This window comes from Suricata suricatta, chromosome 15 (genome assembly GCF_006229205.1).
Source record: "Suricata suricatta isolate VVHF042 chromosome 15, meerkat_22Aug2017_6uvM2_HiC, whole genome shotgun sequence".
Classification (NCBI taxonomy): Eukaryota; Metazoa; Chordata; class Mammalia; order Carnivora; family Herpestidae; genus Suricata; species Suricata suricatta.
Window position 1 is genome coordinate 41,505,000 of NC_043714.1, and position 23,597 is coordinate 41,528,596.

General features: G+C 45.1%; 1 protein-coding gene across 1 annotated transcript in view; it reads left to right on the forward strand.

Annotated features, from left to right (window-relative positions):
• MATN2 (matrilin 2) overlaps positions 1-23,597 on the forward strand; it is a 119,319-nt gene that overhangs the window by 30,910 nt on the left and 64,812 nt on the right. The window contains exons 2-3 of the mRNA XM_029923881.1: positions 523-1,092; positions 10,009-10,131. Of these exons, the coding sequence (XP_029779741.1) occupies positions 523-1,092; positions 10,009-10,131 (693 nt within the window). The remainder of the gene's footprint in view (positions 1-522; positions 1,093-10,008; positions 10,132-23,597) is intronic.

A 23,597-nucleotide genomic window follows, 5' to 3' on the forward strand; every position in this document is an offset into this window, starting at 1 on the left:
ACCAGTTCACGTCCTATCTCCTTGACCCCAGCCTGCTAACATCCCGTTCTCTGAACATCTAGGGCCAGCACACACTAATTATTCTCTCATTTGTTCCATGAGTTAAGTTCCCAAGGTCGATAGTAAGCACCTTAATGTTGCTCCCCGCCGTAGGCTTCTTGCTTATTCACTGCAGTATCCAGCCAAGCTTACTTGGCATGCAGTCAATAATAAAATCATTTGGGCCCCGCTCAGGTGTGTGCCCACCTACAAACTGCATTGATGACTTTCTAGAAACTGAAGTGTGCATTTATCTTGCAAAAATGAATCGTATCTGTTTGTAGCCAATACTCATGATCACCCAGTCATGCACATTTTTTACCCTTACAGCTTCCTCGCATAAGGAAGAAAAACCCGTGGAGATTAAAGGTCTGGAAGGTGATCCCCAGCCCTCGGATTCCCAAAAACAGCCGGGGTTGGGGGTGGGGCGGGGCACTGGCCTTCGCCCTCTGATAATGGGTCTGACCTCTCCTCTTTCCCCAGAGAGCTCCTGTGAGAATAAGCGGGCAGACTTGGTCTTCATCATCGACAGCTCCCGCAGCGTCAACACCCACGACTATGCAAAAGTCAAAGAGTTCATTCTGGACATCTTGCAGTTCTTGGACATCGGCCCTGACGTCACCCGAGTGGGCTTGCTGCAGTACGGCAGCACCGTCAAGAATGAGTTCTCCCTCAAGACCTTCAAGAGGAAGTCTGAAGTGGAGCGTGCAGTCAAGCGGATGAGGCACCTGTCCACGGGCACCATGACGGGGCTGGCCATCCAGTATGCCCTGAACATCGCATTCTCAGAAGCAGAGGGGGCCCGGCCCCTGAGGGAGAATGTGCTACGGGTCATAATGATCGTGACTGATGGGAGGCCACAGGACTCCGTGGCCGAGGTGGCTGCAAAGGCACGGGACACAGGCATCCTGATCTTTGCCATTGGCGTGGGCCAGGTAGACCTCAACACACTGAAGGCCATCGGGAGTGAGCCCCATGAGGACCATGTCTTCCTGGTGGCCAACTTCAGCCAGATGGAGTCGCTGACCTCGGTGTTCCAGAGCAAGTTGTGCAGTAAGTGCTGCTCCTCTGGGGCTCCTCCGGGGGGAATCATTGGGGTTCCTTCTTTCCTCTCCTTGTGTTGATTCTGTGCCAGCTTGTCCCAGGTACTGTGCCGACAAGGGGTGCTCGGCAAAGGCCTGGATAGACACGGTGTTGCCCTGGGGTTACACTCTGGCCAAGGAGACAGCAAGGATATAATGATGCAGATAAGTAAGTAACTGCAGTCGGAACGATGTCATGGAGGAAGAATTCAGGGCAGGACCCAACCTAGGCCAGGGTGCCCAGGGAGATTTCTCTGGGGAAGGGATATTTGAACCCAGACTGCAGAATGAGTACGAGTAGATGGGCAAAGCTTTTCTCCAGCACATTGGACTGTCCTGGCGTTCCCTAAGTCAGAATTCATGAGTTGGAGTAGAGATGGGAACAAGAGGACAAAAAAATTCCACAGTGTCTCCTTGGGTGGGGTCGAATACCAAGCATTATTGCCCCGTGGTGGTGTGAGTGCTGGGTATTTTCTCCTCAAAGAGGCCCATCGCACAGGGAGAGCTGAGATTCGGTCCCCTCCTTCTGTGAGGGGGACCTGCCCTCATCCTTGAGCTCCCTTCGGCTTCAAGGTTCCTCCGCCCTCTCTTGCTTCCTAACCCTACTCTCCACAGGGCTTCTCCCTCCTTTCCTTGCCAGACGGTGCTCAGTTACCTGTGCCCAGAGCTCCTCCTCAGTTTTCCGCAGCAGGTCCACATGGCCTGTCCCTTTTCCTGCTTCTTCTGCAGCTGGCTTCTTGTCCTTTCTTCCTTGAGGATGGCAGGGGCTCAGGGGGCACCCAGCCTCCCCTCTAGTTCCTGGAAACTGGAGGCGTGCCTTCTGACCTGGTAAACAGTGTCTAGTCTTGCCTTGGCCACCTCCATTTGTCCCTGTCCCCTCTACCTGTCCCTTTCTTGACTGGAAAACAAAAGGAAGGATCTGTTTTGAAATAACTAGTGTTCCCTGGGAGTGTGAGTGGAGAATGAGCTTAAGGACCAGACTCATCTCCAGTTCCTCAGGAGCAGGGCCCTGAGGGCTCTGACTCTGTTCTCAGAGTCTACACAGCCTTGGGACCCCCGCTCCTCCCGCTGAAGCCTCAGGGAGGAAAGATGGTGTGTTTTGATGTGGTTCTTTTTTTTTTTAATCCTTTGCTGAGAACTAACCTCAAAAAGCAGAAACTCCATTGTTTCTTGACTCTCAAGTCAAAAGATTTACTTAAAAAAAATCAATGCCATGAAGGAAAAAGAACCTTTATCTCTGCAATGTCACTTGGAGAATTCTGGCCTGGCGCGGCAGAAGGGCCGTGTTGTGGTGTGCTGTGGCCCCAGGTCGCCTGGTCAATGGCAACCGGTAGAATGCGCTGCACACATTTTAAGGTTTATGACTTTAAATTACTTCTGCAGAATTTATGTTCCCCTTTTCCTGGAAATATTAAAAAAGAAATTGATTCCGTAACAGTATTGATGGGCTTACTCATTTGTCTTGGAAAAAGTCAATGGAGTTCTCTCATGAGCACTCTGGATTTATCAGCAAATGGAAAGGCAGTATGAGACTGAGGCCGTGGACTTATCTGAGTAAGAAGTTCTTTGTGTGCTTTCTGGTCAGGCAGCAAAATTAAAAGGCAGTTTGGATCCTCAACCCCGCACTTTGCTGTAATCTGGAAGCTTGAAGAAAATATTGGGATTCTGCCATTTATCTGTGGGGCCCCAGAGCCCAATTGCTCTGCCTGCCCGGAAGAGGCCAGGTCCCATCACCTGGCAGGGTTCTGCTGTGCTAACCTGTCAACCATCCTGAAAGGTTCAGGAGGTCCTGGGGCCTCTTAATCAGCAGTGCAGTAAAGATTGCAATAGCTAATATTTGTAAAGCACTTTCCCTTCTGTTCTTGCTTCTGATCCCCACAAAAATCTGGGGAGGCAACACAATACCATCCCTCCCTCTTTACACCATAGTAAACTGCATATGTGAATTCCCAGGAACAAATAGCCAGGAGGTCATGGCTTCTGCTTCCAAAGCTCTTGCTCATTTCACTCCTCCGCATGTCAGGGATTATAAATTCCTCTTTTAAGGTAAACCATTTTCTGGTGGCCACCTCCACAGTCCAGACATGCTAGGTAACCGGCTGTGAGGTTGACATGCACCCTGGAATTTATAGGAAGCTGTGTAGGGTAGGGTGAGGAGCAGACGAGTCTCAGCATCTCCACCTGTCAGCTGTATAATACTTTGCAACTCTGTGAAATGGGGATCTTACCTACAGAGTAGACGTGTGAATGGGTGTCATCCACTGGAGAGCCCTGTTCAGCGTGCACCATGTTGTGTGATTATAGTCAGGCACATGGAGGACCAGCACGTTAGGCAGGCGGCCCCCGTTTTGGTCTGCACTCCGGTTATCACATAGCAACGGACCTCCTCCAAATTCCAGGCATCGGAATTGTCCCTTAAACATTTACTAGGCTGCACTCTGATAACAACAGCTATTTTTGTCCTGGGCTAGGTGCTTTCCGTATGGTCTTCATTTATACATGTAACAGGCTTCTGAGGCAGATGCTATTATTATTCGCATTTTACAGAAGTGGAGACTGAGGCTGAGAAAGGATAAGCAACTTCGAATAGCAGGATTGCAGTTTGTCAGGCCTGAGGGCTCCAGGCTGGTGGGAAGATGCTCTCATCACAGAGAAGTGGGATGTTGGCTCTCCAAAACGTGCACCTTGGAGGTCTTGGAGGACTGAGGGCAGGGAGCCACGGAGGGAATTCTGGTCAGAGAATATGTGGCCTCCGTAGGGGTTCCTGGAGGGCTCTAAAAGGGGATGATAATAATCATTACTATTTATATAGTTATTAAAAATTTTTTAACGTTTTATTTATTTTTGAGAGAGAGAAAGAGAAAGAAAGTGTGAAGGAAGGGCAGAGAGAGAGGGAGACAGAATCCAAAGCAGGCTCCAGGCTCTGAGCTGTCAGCACAGACCTGGTACGGGGTTGGAATTCATGAATCGTGAGATCATAACCTGAGTTAAAGTCGGACACTTAACCAACTGAGCCACCTAGGCGACCCTAATCTTTACCATTTGTTGATATTAATATGTTCAAGCTCTGTTTTGAGCCATTAGCCTACATTAACTCATTTTATTCATACAATAAACCTGTGAAGTAGGTACTCTTATAATTCTCATTTTACTGAAAGGGAAACTAAGACCTAGCAAGGTTCAATGATGTACCCAAGGTCATACAGCAGTGCGGTACAGTTGAGATGTGAGCCCAGGCACTCTGGCTCAGAGCCTACATCTTGACCATTACGCGCTACAAAGACTTGAATGATGAGTAGAAGCTTCCTGGCTCACCGAGGGGAGAGGGGCGGGCAACACCAGTGAGCCAGGAAAGAAAAGATATTTTCATTTGATTTTTCTGTTTCATTACAACAACAATAACAACCACAATAGCAGCAAAGAACTAGTCCAGATTTTCTCTTAATTTTGTAACCTGCTAAGGAGACGTGACCCACGTTTGAAAAATGTGAGAAGGGGCAGGCAGGGAAGTGGAGGCCGCGCTGCAGGTAGGGCTGAGATTTCAGAGGGCAGAAGGGCCGGGGTTCCTGCGCTTGGAGCAGAGCTAAAAAATGCTGCTTATCTGCGGATCAGAGGAGCCGGGCAGTCTTTCTGTGTGGTCATAGCAGGTCCTTTATTATGCACGTAGGAAGAGATTAGGCTCTGGAGCCAGACTGCCCTTGAGTGGGAGACCTGGCTCTGGCTCTCACTGGCTGTGTGGACTTGAACTTGGGCACAGCGGGGGGCTTTATGTCTGCAGGCAGTCAACTCCCACCGCAGCCCGCAGTGAGGGGGAGACTACTGAGGTTGTATTCTCAGGCCACCCCTGAGGGCACCAGAGGAACTTGGAGACCAGGTAGCCTGTGAATTGAGGCCCTGTCTACAAGATGACCAAAACCTACACATCCTGGGCTCTGCCATTTTTGCCACCCAGGGAGAGAGGACACTGAATTTAGCGGCTGAAAAATGCAGGTCTGTCCTGAGCTCTCCGATGACTCATTGTAACCTGGGTAGGGCTGCTTTGAAGTCACCTCCTGCTACCTGCTGTATAAGCCAAGCCTGGCATCAGGGGCCCAGGGGTTGGCTGTTCCGACCCTGACAGCCCCACCCCGCCCAGGCCAGGCACTGAAGGCTCCAGTAGTGTTCCTAAGACACACCTTTCATCAACCGGTCTGGGCAAAGTCTACACTTGCTACAGCCCTTGGGGCTCTGGTGTTAAGCGAGAGGCCAGATTGATTTCAACAAACATTGGCTCTATGTACCCAGTAATCGTTCCTTTCTAGACCCTCAGTCAGCCCTACCATCCCTTTGATCATTTTTGCATTTGTTAATAGGTATTTGTGCACATTCATATTTCCTAGTTAAAAAAAAAGCCGGTCCTGGGGGCGCCTGGGTGGCTCAGACAATTAAGCATCCAACTTCAGCTCAGGTCACGATCTCACTGACTGTGGGTTCAAGCCCCAAGTCGGGCTCTGTGCGTACAGCTTGGAGTCTGGAGCCCGCTTCGGATTCTGTGTCTCCCTCTCTCTCTGCCTCTCCCCCACTTGCGCTCTGTCTCTCTCTTTCTGTCTCTTAAAAATAAATGAACATTAAAAAAATTTTTTTAAATCTGTCTTGCCAATGACTTAGTCTGCCAGCTAGTGATTGCTTCCCCAGAGCACAAAGCCTTGACCCAGTTACAACCTATCAGGCCTTCTGAGAAATGCGCCCACTGCTGGCCAGTGGATGGCAGGATGGTTACCTCCCCTTCAGTCACACCACAGAGGTCGGTCCCACAGGACAGCAGGGGCATCAGGACCCCATTGCTTTTTGGAAACACCAGTCACTTATCCATAAAATTTTACAGATGGAACATTTTTATGTTATCTTAGTAAAAATATTTGGGATTCTTTTGCTTGAAAGTATCAGAAACTTAGTTTGAACCAGCTTTTAAGGGGGAGGGTTGTATTATATTACCTCATGGAAATAAGGTATATTTTAATGAATATATATTCATATACATGATATGTCATATTAATGAATGACAGTCCCACTTTCTCTCTACCTTCTTCCTCTGCCTCCCCTTCCTCTGTGTTCCATGAGCAGAAAATGTGCACCATGTCAGCCCCCAACATGTACTTGCCCTTGGTTGAACTCCCCTTTCCCTCAGTTCTAGCTCCTGTGTTAAGAAAGGACTCTGATGGTCATACCCTGTGCTGCTCAATGGCATTCAGGAGTGAAGCTGCCTCATACCAACACATGGGCACTTCCTACAGGCCCCGTGCACTTGAAGTGAGAAGGAAGGGCAGTTTCTAGAAACGGTAGCATGGTGGGGGCGGGGGGAGTATGTCATGATTCTCCACTCATAAGGCTGTCAAAACTTAACATTTTGATAATCCCAAGTGCTGAAGTTTTTTACTTTCCTGCATTGCTGGTGTGAGCCACATCTATTCAAACTAGGATCCAGGCCTAGCAAAACAACTGCACACGTGCTTGAGGAGATGTGTTTGAGAACGTTCATCAAAGCATCATGGGAGTGAAAATTTGGGAGTGCGCAAATGACGGCTGATGGGGAAATGGCTAAATAAAATGAGAAAGAATCATAGGACCGACAGATAAAGCAATTGAAGGGAATAAACCAGGTCTAACGTATTTGATAAAATCTAAGATATACAGTCAATTCTCATTATTCTCAGTAATTATGTTCTATAAAGTCCTGGTGAAGGCTGGATTTGCAAATACTGAACCACAACTCCTGTTGGGTTCCTACAAGCCTCTAGTCTCCACATTTTTGTTAGCTAATCAATACATGAACTCGTTCTGTGTGTTTAAAAGGCACCTTATTTAATATACATGTTGATTCATTGATGCTGAACTCACAGCCAGCAGCACTATTATTGACACCAGAGCCCGAATTATCTGGCACACATTTTCCCTGTAAGGCACCAACCGCCTTGCACCCAGGAGCACCAGACACACGTCACTAGCGCTTCTCATCAGCAGATGCTAGCACTTCGACACTGTGTTGGGGGCGGGGGGAGCATGCAAAACAGCAAAATCACCAACACAAAAGCACAAAAATAAAAAAACAAGGCACCAAATAGACCTCAAAAAGGACAATTGTTTACCATCTGAGAGCTGAAAGGAGGAGGTGGGGTCTCACTTTATCCCACCCCAGCGGCAGTGTGCACATCAGGCGAGCTACATTTTTCATCACTGAGCATGTCTGTATGGATTTTGTTTTAAGTATTGATTTCAGGGTTACAAATACATTTTAGTGAGTCGGCGAGTTCACAAATACAGAATCTGTGAATAATGGGGATCAATTATATGCAGCTTCATGTCTTAATGTCCTTCACATTGATAGTATATACATCAATACAGATAGAATCTGCAGTTAGTGTTGAGTGAAAATCCAAGGTGACGACCAGTACATAGAGGATGAGCCCACATATGTGAAATAAGACTATAAACCACCATGCTTCCATTTGCTAAGTATGGAGCAGTCCCTAGGGCATGGTTCTAGCTCCATGGGGAGCTATTTCTATCCCCCTTTTTTGAGGGGGCTGCAGAGGGAGAGGGAGAGAGACTCTTAAGCAGGCTCCATGCCCAATGTGGAGCCCCATGTGAGGCTCGATGTGGGGCTGGATCTCATGACCATGTGATTATGACCTGAGCCACAATCAAGAGTCAAATGCTCACCCGACTGAGCCATCCAGCACCTCTCATCCCATTTTATTCAAAATGGTTAAGAAAATTCTCCATGGTCACAGAAATGGATATTTCTTTCACACCAAATTAAAACTGATTGATTGGACTTAACTATGAACTTTCCATTGTTTGTATCTTTTTTAAAAGTTTGTCAGAGGGGTGCCTGGGTGGCTCAGTTGGTTAAGTGTCCGGCTTCGGCTCAGGTCAAGATCTCATGGTCCGTGCGTTCGAGCCCCGCATCGGGCTCTGGGCTGACAGCTAGCTCAGAGCCTGGAGTCTGCTTCAGATTCTGTGTCTCCCTCTCTCTCTGACCCTCCCCTGCTCACACTGTCTCTCTCTGTCTCTCAAAAATAAATAAACATAAAAAAATTTTTTTTAAAGTTTGTTCATTTATTTTTAATATAATTTATTGTCAAATTGGCTTACATACAACACCCACTGCTTATCCCAACAAGTGCCCTCCTCAATGCCCGTCAGCCACTTTTCCCTCTCCCCCACCAACTCATCCACCCTCAGTTTGTTCATTGTATTTAAGAGTCTCTTATGGTTTGTTTCCCTCCCTCTCTGCTTGTAACTGTTTTCTTTCCTCTTCACGCCCCCCCATGGTCTTCTGTTAAGTCTTCTCAAGATCCACATATTACATATGTCTTTCTCTGACTGACTTGTTTCACTCAGCATAATACCCTCCAGTTCCATCGCCTGATGAATAGATAAGTTTATTTATTTTGAGAGCGAGCGAGCGCGTGTCTGTGTGTGTGAGCAAGGTGGGGGCAGAGAGAGAGGGAGAGAAAGAGAATCTCAAACAGGCTCTGAACTTTCAGTGCAGAGCCTGACAGAGCCTGTCACAAGGTTCAAGCTCAGAAACCCTGAAATCGTGACCTGAGCCAAAATCAAGGGTGGGACACTTAACCAACTGAGCCACCCAGGTGCCCCCATTATTTGTATCTTAACAGGAGTTAAAACAGGCAGTCACAAACTCACCACAATCTGCATTGTATTGTTAAGAATTTTAAAAGTTTTACTTCCCTATTTTATTTATTTCCTACTGTATTTCTTCCTTAGAAGTAATGAGAGTTTCTTCAGTAGCTCAGTTTTCCTAAGCACTGGATTAATGAGATTATTCTTAGCTTTTGAAAACCTCTTTTATTTGGGCTTCATAAAAATATATTTCTACATATGGACATCTTTTTTGTTTATGAGAACACTTGTGTAACTTCTAATCTGTTTATAATGATGTTTGTTAATTTTAAATATGTTCAAGTTGAATTATATTGAATAAAATAATAAACTAAGATGAAAAAAAACACTATGAAAATTTTTATGAGCTCCAGACAGGCTTATGCAAGAATTGATGTTACTGAAAGCTGAGATACTTTAGATACTACATTCAGTAATATATTAAATTGACAGAAAGATTAAGGAAACATGGAATTAGGAATGCATTTTTTTCTTCCAGAATATTCTGTATAACACTTTTGCATATTAAAAGATTGCTGTTGGGATTTATGGCTCCCAAAACTGTTGACTCTTACCATATCCTCATTTAACTAATATCTTCCTACAACCCCATTGCTGCCTACTGAAAATCTACACATTAGCCAAAGCCCCCTCAGGTATCAGCAAACTTTGATTCACCAATTGAGTATTATTTTTTTAATGTTTTATTTATTTTTGAGACAGAAAGAGACAGAGCATGAGAGGGGGAGGGACAGAGAGAGAGAGGGAGACAGAGAATCCGAAGCGAATCCAGGCTCTGAGCTTCAGCACAGGGCCTGATGCAGGGCTCGAACCCACGAACATGAGATCATGACCTGAGCCAAAGTCAGACGCCCAGCCAACTGAGCAACCAGGCGTGCCCCCCCCAACTGAGTATTATTAATTGAACCATGAAATTTCTCTTTTTTATAGATCATTTTGACCTATTTCTATGGATATCAATAATTTCATATGTCAGCCTAGCATCGTTTCCCTTTAATCTTCTGTGGCCCTTTATCTATAGATTCCTGATGGCATTTGTCTAGAACTGTGAGAGGCTGTGAATCTCCTGGAGGGTATGGACTGTGGCTTGTTTTCCTCTGGGTCCCGCTTTCTCCCTCACAGAAGGTTCTGAATGCATGTGGGCGGGTGAAGTCAGAGAAGGCGTCATCATTGCCTTAACTTGCTGTGTCTTTCCTTACAGTGGTCCACATGTGCAGCATCCGGGAGCATAACTGTGCCCACTTCTGCATCAATACCCCCGGCTCGTACGTCTGCAGATGCAGACAAGGGTACATCCTCAACTCGGACCAGACGACTTGCAGAAGTAAGATTGCTTTGCTAGCGTATCTGCACTGTCCTCCTCTGCCCTCTCAAGGGCCTATTACAGTAATCTGCGACCCTTGCCCAACTCAATCATCATCTCCTTAAGGAAAGAAAGGGGGCTTTATAACTTGTGTATTTTTAAAATTTTTTGAAATGTTTATTTATTTGAGAGAGAGACAGAGTGAGTTAACAGGGGAGGGGCAGAGAGAGGGAGATACAGAATCCAAAACAGACTACAGGCTCTGAGCTGTCAACACAGAGCCCAATGCAAGCTCGTGAGATCATGACCTGAGCCAAAGCTGGATGCTTAACCAACTGAGCCACCCAGGTGCCCCTAAAACTTGTGTATTTTGTGTTGACCTCTATCTCCCACCCTGCCATCATAGTGCTTGGACCAGAGCCAGCATAGCACATAGTAGGCCATCAGGAAGAGTTGGAAGACTGTTGAAGGCACCTCCTTAGAAATAGCTTTGTGGATTCATGAGCCTTGACTTCCAGGCTGTTCTTTAGAGAGAACCACTGGAGAGTCTTTTCATCCACTGTCTCTATTAACTGTGCCCTGAGGAATTGTTTCTGTATTTTATCCTCTTCTCTGAAGCATTGACTTAGGATGAGTTATTAACATTGGCTGGGCGAGATTATTCCAGTTCTGTTTTAGAGGTGTGCAGGGATCTAGTAGCTTTGGTGAGGGACACTTTAAAGGTCTTCTGAATTTAAAACTTTGTGTGTGTGTGTGTGTTGTTGTTGTTGTTGTTGTTGTTGTTGTTGTTGTTTTTGAGAGACAGGGAGAGACGGCACGAGCAGGGCAGGGTCAGAGAGCGAGGGAAGTATAGAATCAGAAGCAGGCTCCAGGCTCTGAGCTAGCTGTCAGCACAGAGGCCGACGCGGGGCTCAAACCCACAAATTGTGAGATCATGGTCAGATGCTCAACCGACTGAGCCACCCAGGCGCCCCAGGTCTTCTGAATTAAAAAAAAAAAAAAAAAGTCAAATAGATTAGAAGTGCAAATAGAACTCAGATTCTCTCTCTCTCTCTCTCTCTCTCTCTTTTGTTGGCCAACCCCCCAAACTAGACAACATACTGACATTTCAGCCAGCAAGAGGTAATCTGCCTCTCAGAGGAGAGAATTCCCTAGACACCAAGTGTTGTGCCTACATATATAAGTTTTTAAGTTGTAAGGAAAGCCACTATGTTAGCCCGTGGACAACCAGGCCAGCAGACCAGGCTGACTCAAGATGTGAGGAGGACAGGCCCACACGGAGGCAAATAAAACTCAGCTAATATGACACGTGGTTCATGCAACACGTAATTGTTATTACACTACATGGTAAGCAATTAAGCATTAATGGAAAGCATTTGCACAAATGGCTGTGATTAGTATCACATATATAGAGCCAAACCACATTTTCCTGTTTTCTTCCCACTTCATTTTAGGGGTTGGGAATAGTTGGATAGAGGCCTCCTCCCCCCCAAGGCTAGGGAACATCTGCTTGACTCCTCCCGTTCTATGGCCTGTGGAAGCACAAGTCTTCCCCGTGCTCCGTATTCCTTGCCTCCTCCCAGACCTCAGGATCCCAGATTCCTGAGTGCAGCCTGAATCCTCCTGATGTGCTTGAACCTGTGACCCTTCTTCAGTTTCCACAACAAAAATCACTCACACCCAACACTCATGGGTTTAATAGAATTCACTGGGGAAATGGGGGCGGGGGCGCAAGGTCACCTCACACACTGCTCAGCAAACAACCTAAACATCTTTTTTAGGCACCCCCCTACCCTCTTCAGGAGCTCTGGCTCCCCCCCCCACCCCCAGCCCCTTTCGGAGCTCCCCCTCTGCACAGGGTTTCTCTGAAGAACGCTCAGCCTTTCACCATGTTGCTCACTCCCTTCTTGCCCTTCCCTTCGTAGGAGCACAAGAAATTCCTCCCCTCCTCTTCAGCCTCAGTGGCCCACTGCATTGGGGACATGTGCTGACGTCCGTTTTCCATGGGCAGGCTTAGTCAAGTCAGAGGAATATGGGGACTAGCAAATAAAGAATAGAAAGTCCTCCTCCTCGTGTCATGAGCCAGGCCTTCCCCACACCGGGTTTGGTCAACCCCTGCCTTGTCCACCTCAAGCCCTGAGGCCCCCAGGCTCTCCCCAGTGTTGATCTGGCCTGGGCTCCCTGCTTGGAGAGGAGGGCGTGGGTGCAACGAGCATGAAGCAGACACTTCCTGGGCTTCAGACAGACTGACCAGGTAGAGGAGCAAGACAGCCCGGGACAGAGATTCTCAAGCTCCAGTAACTAAGGGCCACTCAGGAAGCCACCCGGGTCTCACCTGCAGAGATTCAGTCAACAGGTTTGGGGCGGGGCCCAGGAGAATACATTTTCAGGGAACTGACATGGATTGCTGCCAGGCTTTTGAGATCCACTGGCATCAGCAACAGGGGGACCGGAGGAAAGGGCTTCAAGTTAAGGGAGAAGAGAAGGAGCTGGAGCCAGGGCTCTGCCGTCTCCTCTGACCCAGCCCTGCAGTCACCCGTTCGCCCCCCCTTTGTCAGCACCAGACTTAGCTGAGTGGGTGCCGTCATAAAGAGCAGTTCTTTCTCTCTCTCTCTCTCTCTCTCTCTCTCTCTCTCAAACAAAGGTAATAACTCTTTTGTTCACCAGTGGTATAGTGCACACACTTCGATTTCAATCCTGGCATTCAGGCTGTGCCTGTCTCACCCTGAGCCGGTTACTTAAACTCCTTGACTCCACTTCCTCACCCATAAAATGGGAAGGGTGGTGAGACGCTAACACCTGTCTCATCGGTAAGTCCCTATTAGCCTGTGCTGTGGGTCTGGTGGACAGTTAAACGTTGTGGCAAGGGATGGCAGGGCCATACCTCGACTTCTTTTGTGAATGGCTTTCAGGGACCTGCCCCAGACTGGGAGAGGCTCAGTGGGCCTGGAGAGGAGTGAGACCCAGCTATTTCCATTTTTGAGCCTATACGATGTGCCAGGCAGCATGCAAACACTACTGGAAAGAAAACTGTGAATAAAACAGCAGTGATCCTGCTCACTTTCTTGCATGGGAGTAATTCAAATAAACAACTAAGGTCATTGCAACCGAAAGCGACTGTAGCCCATCCCCAACTCAGTGGGTCACACGAGGTCAGGTCCAACTACAGCCACTTGACTTCTTAAGCGTCCGCCATGTTCCAGGAGCTCTCCTGGTGTCTTATAGGTGTTATCTCATTTAATTCTGACAATGAGCTCTTAAAGTATCATGCTCATTTTACAGAGAAGGAAAATAAGGTACCCCCCCACCCCGCCAAAAGGTTAGACAGTGTACTCAAGGTGACATGGCTAGTACTATGACCACCAGAATCCAATTCCTGTTGTGTAGGAGTCCATGTTATTAGCCCTTAACCACCATTGATGCTGTCCCATGATCCTTGAGGGCCCCCAGATGGCAGCAAGGCAATCCTGCAACCAGAGTAATTCCTCCAGATCTAGGTTCACAGGTTCACTGATCCCCAGGGAGACTCAAAACTAATTCAACAGGACTGACAATCAAGGGATCGTCATTCCCCCAAGTCCATTGCTGTGACACTGTCATGATACAGAATGATTTGAGAGGACCTCCTAGGCAGTTGCCTTCGAATGCATGCACCCTCATAGCCACCATTTTGTATTCGCACCTGTCTGTGTGAAGAGAGGAGGCAGACACAGCTAACTCAGAGATCCTTCCAGTGGAAATGGGCCCTGGCTGTCAGACTTTGAGCTCCTTCCCCCGCATAACCCAAGAATTCTGTTCCCTCCTGGTGTCTCACATGGACGATGGTGCATGTTCACCCCCCACCTGGGATACCAGTTGTTGCAAAGCACCCCCATCCCACCTCCAGACAGTGTGGACTGATGGTTGAGCTAAAAGCCTACTTTCCATGATTCCCACCTTTGATCCTTTTCTACCAGCGACAGCTATATACCAGAAAGTGTATTTCCTTTTCCAAATAAAGAGAAAATCCTTTGATTATTGAAGTGTGATCCCCCCCGCATTCATTTTCTCTTTTTCAGGGGAAGCATAAATGCATCCTTAAGTAACTAGGTTTGGGGTCTCTTCACGGTCCAAATAAGCCTCTTCTGGACACTACTTGGTCAGTGTCTCAAAATGTGCTCTTCCATTCAAAGACTAGACCAAGCATATTAAATAAATATTATCTTTAAAGTTCTGCCCATATGAGCAATTTGGAAGGTACTGGGAGTGAACACTGTGGATTCTTCTGTCCTCCAAAATATCTTCCCCATCCAATACCTCTATATGAGATATATGAAAAAGTGTCAGGAGAGTGCCAGGCCCAAAAGGCTCAAGAGAAGTTTATGTCGCTTCCCTCATTTAAAAAAATGAAGGTAAAAACCCTCTCGAAGCATGCCTGTCTTCAAGTGTCTGTTTCCCCCTAACATTTTCCTCCCCGTGAATTCTGTTCCCACTGATAGGAAATAACTTTATCTTGTCTCTCTTTATTTATGTTTTTAAATAAGGAATTTTCCTCCCTTCTTGAATATTTAATCTATCTGGAAAAATATTGAAAACACAAGATTTAGAAATTTTCACTTGGTGAAAAAATGTAAACTGTCTTATCCAGCATTTCTCTCTCTCTCTCTCTCTCTCTCTGAAGAACCATACCAAGTGTATTTTATTGCTTTCAGTCTTCAGATATGTTCCTGGCGTTATTTTTCCCAAGCTACGCAAGTGATTTAATAGCTTTTATTGTAGAGTTTAATCACGGGGCATGATCCAGAAAAAAAATCATATTATTAAAAAGGGAAAAGAAAATTATAACCAAGATCCTTCATGAATTCAGATGCAAAGATTCTTGAAGACTGAGCAAATGGAATCCATATTTATATACTGTAATCAAGACCAAATGAGGTTTATCCCAAGAAGGCAAGTTTGCTTTAACATTCAAAAAGCAATCAATATAATCACCATCTTTAAAAATGAAAAATGAAAAAATTTAAAAATGAAAAAATGTATAATCATTTCAATAGATGCAGAAAAAGTATTGGAAAATACCCAATACTCACTCATGATAAAATCTAGCAAATAAAAGGGAAATTTCTCAATCTGATAAAGGGCATTGATGAAAAGAACATAGGATAAATATATTATACTCAAGAGTGAAAGACTAAACCCTTTCCTCCTGAGAGAAGAAACAAGAAGACTGTTCATTCTCACCACTTTTACTCAGCATTGTGCTGGAGGTTCTACCTGATAAAATAATGAAATAAAAGAAATTAGAAAGCCATACAGATTGGAAAGGAAAAAGTAAAACTGTCTTTATTCACAGACTATGTGATTGCTTATGTAGGAAGCTGGTAGAATCTTCAAAAAGCTGCTAAAAATAACAAAAGGACTTAGCAAGATTGCAAGATTCAAAGTCAATATACAAAATTATTTGACTGTATTTTTACATACTGGCAACAAAAATCAAAAATTGAAATATGTAAATTAGAGATAAAATTGACAAAAGTAGGCATGATCTATATACTAAAAAGTACAAAAGTTTTCTGCAATAAATTAAGGAAGACCTAAATAAATGGAGAGACATTCTATATGATGGAATGGAAGGCTTAATATAGCTAAGATGTCAATTCTTTCCAAATTGATCTATAGATTCAAAGCAATCCTTGTCAAAATCCTAGGAGACTTTTTAAGGTAGAAATTATCTGATTCCAAAATATATATATGTATGTATAGATATATGTATCTATATATGTATAGATATATACATACATATATATATGAAAATACAAAAGAACTATCATAGTCAAATACAGTTAATTCTTAATATTCATTATTATGTTTTATAAGTGCCCATGAGCATTGAACTAATGATTACTATATCATTGTTCCTAGAAGAAATACAGGGTTAGGTCTTGTCACAACATTTTATCGGTGAATATATAACCTTGTTTTATGTGTGCCTCTATTTATTTTATTATATTATTTTTGGAAATGTTTTATTTGTGAGTGTGTGTGTGAGAAAGAGAGAGAGAGAAAGAGAGAGAGAGAGAGGGAGGGAGGGAGGGAGAGAGAGAACAAGTAGGGGAGGGCAGAGAGAGAAGGGACAAAGGATCCAAAGCAGACTCTGTGGTGACAGCAGTCAGCTTGATGTGGGGTCAAACCGCAAGAACCTCCAAGATCATGACCTGAGCTGAAGTTGGATGCTTAACCCACTGAGCCACCCAGGCACCCCTGTGTGCCTCTTTTGAAGACACCTTATGGAGTATATATTACTGATTGGTTAACATTGAACTCACAGTACAGCACTATTATTCATGCCTTAATGACGATCATCTAACGTACGTGTTTTCTTCATAAGGCACATTGCAGCTTTCTTGCATTTAGGAACATTGGCCAGCACTTCAGCACTACTCCTACACCCTTTTAAATAGTGAAATCACCAACAAAAAGCACAAAAGGCAAAAAGCATGGCACTAAATGGAACACAAAAAGGAAGCTGGTTTGTAGTTTGAGAGCAAAACAAGAAGGGACAGCATTGCCTTTTTTGACCTTAATTGGGAACATGTGCATCAAGTAACTAAAATTTTTACCATTCTGTGCCCATCCATCAATGGTCATGAAAATACTGCAAATATTGATTCGGGTTACAAGTAAATTGTAGAAAGTAGAATTGGTCAATAGGGAATCTGCAAACAAGGAGATCAGTGAAAATTCTGAAAATAAATAAAGTTGAGGGGCTTAAATTACCTGATTTCAAGACTAATTATAAAGTAATAACAAACAGGAGCTCCTAGGTGACTCTGTCGGTTAAGCATCCAACTTTGGCTCAGGTTATGATCTCACAGTTTGTGGGTTTGAGCCCTACGTCAGGCCCTATACTGACAGCTCAGAGCCTGGAGACTGCTTCAGATTCCGTGTTTCCCTCTCTTTCTGCTCCTCCCCTGCTCATGCTCTGTCTCTCAAAAATAAAATAAAAATTAAAAATCAAAAAATTAAAAAAATAAAGTAATAACAAATAAAACAGTTTGTATAGGTGACATCAATGGACTAGAATATAGTTCAGGAACAGACCCATACACATATGGTGAAATGATATTTGATAAAAGTGCCAAAGCAATTCATGAGGAAGGAATAATGTCATCAGCAAATAGTGCTATAACAATTGAATTGTCATGTGTGAAAACATGGACTTCGGCCCTTATCTCACACCATACATAAAAATTAATTCAAAATTGGTTTTAAATATAAATGTAAGAGTAGAAGTAATTAACTGTCTACATGAAAATGTAGGAAAAAATTTTTTGATGACCCTGGGTTTGGCAGGGAGTTTTAAAATAGGATATAAAACACAAACAAATATTTTCAATATTACGAAAATAAAAACCCAGTCAAAATGGGCAAAAGATTTGAACAGACACTAAACCAGAAAAGATAGATCGAGGCAAAGAAGCCTGTGAACACATGTTCAACATTATCAGTCACAAGAGAAATGTAAATTAAAACCACAATTACTTACCACCATGCTTCCACTAAATTGGATAAATTTTAAAATATTGACCATAAAATATGTGTTGGCAAAGTTGGCAACAGGAACCATCACTGTTCCTGACAGGAATGTAAAATGATTCACCTACTTCAGAAAACAGTTAGTTTTCAACAAAGCTAAAATATGTACCTACAATATGACCCAACCCTTCAGTTCTTAGGTATTTATTGAAAAGAAAGGAAAGTTTATGTCCAAAGATTTCAACACAAATGTTCACAGCAGCTTTATTTGAAGAGTCCCAAACTGGAAACAACCCAAATATCCATCAGTAGGTGAATGGATAAAAAATTGTGATACATGCATACAATGTAATCCGACTAGGCAATGAACAGAATGAACTATTGACACGTGCAGCAAGCTAGATGAATTTCAAAATAACCATGTTGCATGAAATAAACCAAACAGAAAAGAGTACATAACTCCTTATAAATGATTCCATTTATAGAACATTTTAGAAAATAGAAACTAATCTATGTGACAGAGAGCAGATTAGTGCTTGCCTGGGGCAAGGAGCAGGGAGAGGAACAGGTGGAGGGATTACCCAGGGATGTGAGGAAGCTTTGGGAGGTTGGAGGTTATGGATATGCTCATTATCTTGATTATGGTGATGATATGTTGACATGTCAAATTGATCAAATTGCATACTTTAGATTTATGCAGTTTATTGTATGTCATTTATGATTTAATAAAGCTTATATATATATATATATATATATATATATAGTGTGTGTGTGTGTGTGTGTGTGTGTGTGTGTGTGTGTGTGGGAGAGAGAGAGAGAGAGAGAGAGAGAGTCAGAACAAAGTGGTTTGGGAAGGTAAATGGTGCTGAGACCAAGCCTGCAAGATAAGAGGTTGGAGAAAGAATCATGGATCAATCAGGGGAGGCGTTGTGGAGGAGGGGGGTTTTCTAACAAGTCACAGAAGAGAAATGCACGGCTTGTTGTCTTGGAGGGTTCTAACTAGACCAGACTGCCTGTCTGGAATGGTTTGGGGCATTCGTGGAGAATGAGGGAAGGAATGTAAGCTGGAACCAATTATGGAGCAATTCGATTCCCAGCAGTGGTCTTTGGTGGGTAGGGGGACTGAGCACAGGGTGTCAGGGGTAAAACTACCTTGTAGTAAATTGAGTCTAGCAGTAATATATACATGGGACTCAAATTATTAGGTAGCGAGTGAATGGAGAAGTACCATCCATCCATCCATCCATCCATCTACCCGTTCATCCATTGACTCACTCATTTATTCATCCAATACTTACTGGTTCCCTCTAGGGGCCAAACACTCTTAGGCAGTGGTGGGAAGAAAATGAATGTTTCTCTTTTATGTTTGAGACCCAAGAAATACTCAGATTTTGGTTTCCCTTGTGCTTCACACGTGTGGAGCAGAAGGTGAATGATGCCATCAGTTAACAATTTTAATCAGCTTGGTCAGTTCAGCGCATGCTTCCTTATGCCCACAGAATTAATTAGGAGACCACAGCAATAATTCCCACACCAGGGAAGAGTTTATGACATAAGGGAGGGGATAGGGGTGTGGCATGGTGGCACGATTTAGAATGACAGATCACTTCAGAGAGGAAACCTGGCTTTGAGGGGAAACCAGTGAATCTGGGAAGGAGCCCACACAAGTGGTTGGATGCAGCTGGAGAGGAGGGATTAGAGTTTAAGGAAAATCCCTGGCTGGAAAGCTATTGACCCTGAGATGGATAAAATCTTGGAGGGAGAGAGGGAGCGTGGAAAGGGCAGATGGGGGTCTGAGCTTTGGGGCAGCCCACAAGGAGAGCAAGGAGCCAGAGTGGAAGAGCAAGCAGGCTGCGCCCCCAAACTGCCAGCCCACAGCTTCTGAACAAACGGCCTGGCCCCAGGCTCTGCTAGGACCCCGCTGGGCAGAAGAGGAGGGCCGCTGGGCACAGAGCCCCCTCTTCACCCTGGCTGCTGGGCCCCGGAACTCGGAGAGGGCTCCCTGCAGCCTGCTCGCTCTCTGGCTGGGCCAGGCAACAGGGGTAAAAAAAAGACAAAGCAGAAGAAAAGAAAGGAATCTGGGGTGAGTAGTGTTCTCATGGGAGAACTAAGCTGACTGCGTGTGAGCAGAGAGCCAGCCATTGTGAAAGAATAGCTACACGTCAGGGGAAACGAGTTTGAAGCTCATACAGCTTCTTTTCTGCTTTCCTCTTTTCATAAGAATCTAGACATGTGGTTCTCAACGTGGCCCCCCAGACAGCAGCCTCAGCTTTGGAGGGAAACTGGTCAGAAATGCAAATTCCCAGGCCTGACCCTAGTGCTACCAAATCAGGGACTCTGGGGTGGGACTTAGGAATGTGGGGGGCGGGCGCCTGGGTGGCTCAGTCCATGAAGCATCCGATGCTTGATTTTGGCTCAGGTCATGATCTCATGGCTTGTGGGTTCGAGCCCGGCATGGGGCTCCCTGCTGACAGTGCAGAGCCTGCTTGGGATTCTCTCTCACTCTCTCAAGATAAAAAAATAAATTAAAAGAAAAAAGGGATGTGTATTTTAACAATACTTCTGAGAGACTCTGATGTAAGCTCGAGTTTGAAAACCACTGAGCTAGGCACTTTGAACTAGAGCTCTCACTGAGAGGCTCCACTCAGTAAGGAGTTAATTTACTAAGAACGTGATGATGTGACAGCCGTTTGGAAATTGCAAAGTGCTCTGCAAGGATAGGGCATTATTTGTGAATGTTTATTTATATTGATCAACTTCATTCGGTCAGATTTACTTATGTTTTAAGACTTTATTTAGGGGGATATCCCTTAAAGAGAATGAGAATTTCGTGAGTGAATAGACGAATGACTGAAACACAATTCAGCTCTTGGGGAGAGAAGGACTCGCGGCACAGCTAGGGTTTGCTTTGCCCAAAAGGACAGGTTTGTTTTTCTCGGTGACTTTGGGTTTGTTTTGTTTCTTCCAGCGGAGAAGCACAAGGCTGATGACTCACATTTACTGTTGAAAGTCTTAAAATCCGAACTGCAGCTGTCAAAATAAGATTAGTGCTTTCGGGCACCATGCAGGAAGGGGGATGTCCCCCAAACAGCAGGCTTTGGTTTGTGGAGTCCTAACTCTGGAAGGGCTTCAGACTGGTGCAGGCAGAACCCCACTGTTTCCCACTTGAGCAAAATAACAGCCCTAATAATACATTTCTCTTCTCTCTTGCTGCGAAAGATCATTTCTGATTTTTACATGTCAGGCTAAGTAAGAGTAGGCGCTGCTTAGAAAGTGGAACGTGTCTTTAAAGGTGTTCATTTTGCTTTAGTTCTACAGGAGAGATTAAACTGTCGTTGGTGTGAACAGCATGCAGCGTGGCTGGTCTAAAACTCTGAAAAGCCAGTAAAAAACCCTTTGATTTCACCCGGCATGATGTCAGCCACAGCAGCCATGGTCTTTGTCCCGTGCTCCTAGTCCAGTGTCACCAGATGGAGGTTTTCCAAGGTCTCCAGCCAAAGCACAGCGCCAGGGTTTCAAGAGCGCAAAGGAAGGAAGGCACTTAAATCTAGGGTGCATGTGTGCCTCGGGGCAAACCCTAGGGATGGATTTAAGCACAACTTTGGGGCTCATAGTTCTCAAATCCTCAGTGATTTATTTCACCCGGGAAGACTGAGCAGCTCAAGTTCGCATCCCTCCCTATAATTCACAGGGAACTAAAAGAAGCAAGCACATTCTGTCAGCTCTGTGCTAATGATTGCCTTCTGGTAAGGCCTTGCTTGAGTTTGGTGAGGTCTTTTGTCATAAAAATTCAAACTTGTCAACTTTGCTGTATCAGATCACTTCAGCAGAGAATTCACAAACCACGACTTACTCAAAGATCCGTTGACATTATTTAAAGAAATCTGAATCTATGTCTGTGTGTGGAATTTTCACAGGCACCCATAAAGTGACTCTATTTTGCAATTGTGATGGAGGCAAAATTTGGTTGGGGCCCCTCTCTCCTCCCTACTTGACTGGGTATGTACCTCCAAGACCTTTCTTTACCCCAGTCCAAGGAAGAAGGAAACTAGCATGTGTTGAGTACCTACTGTCTGTGTTCATTTAGCTCTGCAATAAGATGTGTTCCCCACTTAATTATCTAACTTCTAGGAAAGTTGGATCTCACAGAAGTCACTTAGGTTTAAGTCACCCAAGTCACCTAGCCGAAGCCAGGTCCGGCTCCAAAGACCGTATTCTTTCCATCCTGTCTGTCTCACTCCCTCACTGGCTAAAGAAACATAACTGCCCTTTATCACCTTCTCCAAGGTTCTATTCCCTTGCTCCTTACTTTGTCACATTACCTCCCTCAAATCCTTGTGTCAAAGAATCTCTTCCGTGAGACCACCTTCTGACCACACAGTATAAAACATAAGTTCTCTTCCTCCCACACTCCCTCCGACCTTTTCCTGCTCATTTTGTTTGGCAGCACTTATGAGATCTATCATATGGTTTTACCAGTTTATTTTATGTCTGGCCCCTATCAATGATGTGCTGGCAAATGTTTAACAACCAGATCTCCAGGGGGAAAAGCTCTGATTTCTAATGTTCACTGATTCCTGTGGTGTAAATACTGACACTGTGGCTGATTTCAAGCCACACCCCCAGCCCTGCGGAATACAGAGTAGGGGAGGGGTGTGCGCTATCTGTCATATGGGTTTGTGGGAGCTGGCCCCCTGCACAGCACTGGCTTCCCATTTGAATATTGGCTCCATGGGGACAAAGAACAACTGATAGATTTTTTTTACCTCTTTTATTCACTCTTGTTTTCCCAGTACTTTGAACAGTTTGACAAATGGATGAATGAATATAATCATTCAGATATTTTAAATTTTATTTTTAATTTTGTTAATGTTTATTTTTGAGAGAGAGACAGAGTGTGAACAGAGGAGAGGCAGAGAGGGAGACATGGAATCTGAAGCAGCCTTCAGGCTCTGAGCTGTCAGCACAGAGCCTGATGCAGGGTTGAACTCATGAACAGTGAGATCGTGACCTGAGCTGAAGTATGACGCTCAACCAACTGAGCCACCCAGGTGCCCCTCAAATATATTTTTAAAAATTGGCCATATGCCAGACACCATGCTAGATATATGAGCTGGAGGGCTGAGCAAAATGAGCCCTGCCCTCAGACGGTAGGGAAAGTAGGATTCAGTAATCATCGTAAAGGAAGTGTTAAATTGTGGTTGTGGAGATCGTGAGGGGGAACTTGACCTTTAACAGGGGTCAGTCACATAAGAGCCGCCTGAGTACTCCAGGCTGGTGGTGGTCAAGTCAAATCAACAGATGTCCACTATGCACCTGCAATGTGAAATGCATGGTATTATACAGGCATCCTGAGGAGTTCCCAGGCTAATCCTGTCCCTCTCAGAGTTTTCAGCCACGGTAAGATGGATGAGGGAGAAATCCCTGACAACCCCATGCTTGTGTGGCATGGACACGGATTCATTCTCTCATTCATAGGTATTTACTGAGCCAGGCACTGTGCTAGGCACCAGGGCTGCAGCAAATAACAAGGTCACCAGTTCCTTAGCTGTTATGAACACTGGATCTGCAGCTGGGGTGGGGGGGCTGGCTCCCAGATGTCACTGTACGCTAGGCCCCCTTCTGGTATGGGAACACCTCTTTCTGAGGAACGGGAGAGGTAGAAGCTCGGGAAGAATTTTGTTTCCATGGTACTCATCCTGCCAGAATCCCATTTCTGATGGAGGAGAGTAGTCTCAGGGCTCTGGGAGCATCCCTGTTGAGAGGCATGGAGTGTGGGCCCCTGTCACTCTTCTTTCAGCAGATGAACACTTACGGAGCAGCAAGCACACGCACGAGGACAGTGTGCAGGGCTCTGAGAAATCAGTGAGTCAGATCAGCTCACATTCCAGAGTGGCAGGCAGACGTGATCAGGTCCTTCCAATACCATTGGAGAAATGCACAAGCACTCGGGCGGATCCCAGAGGAAGGAG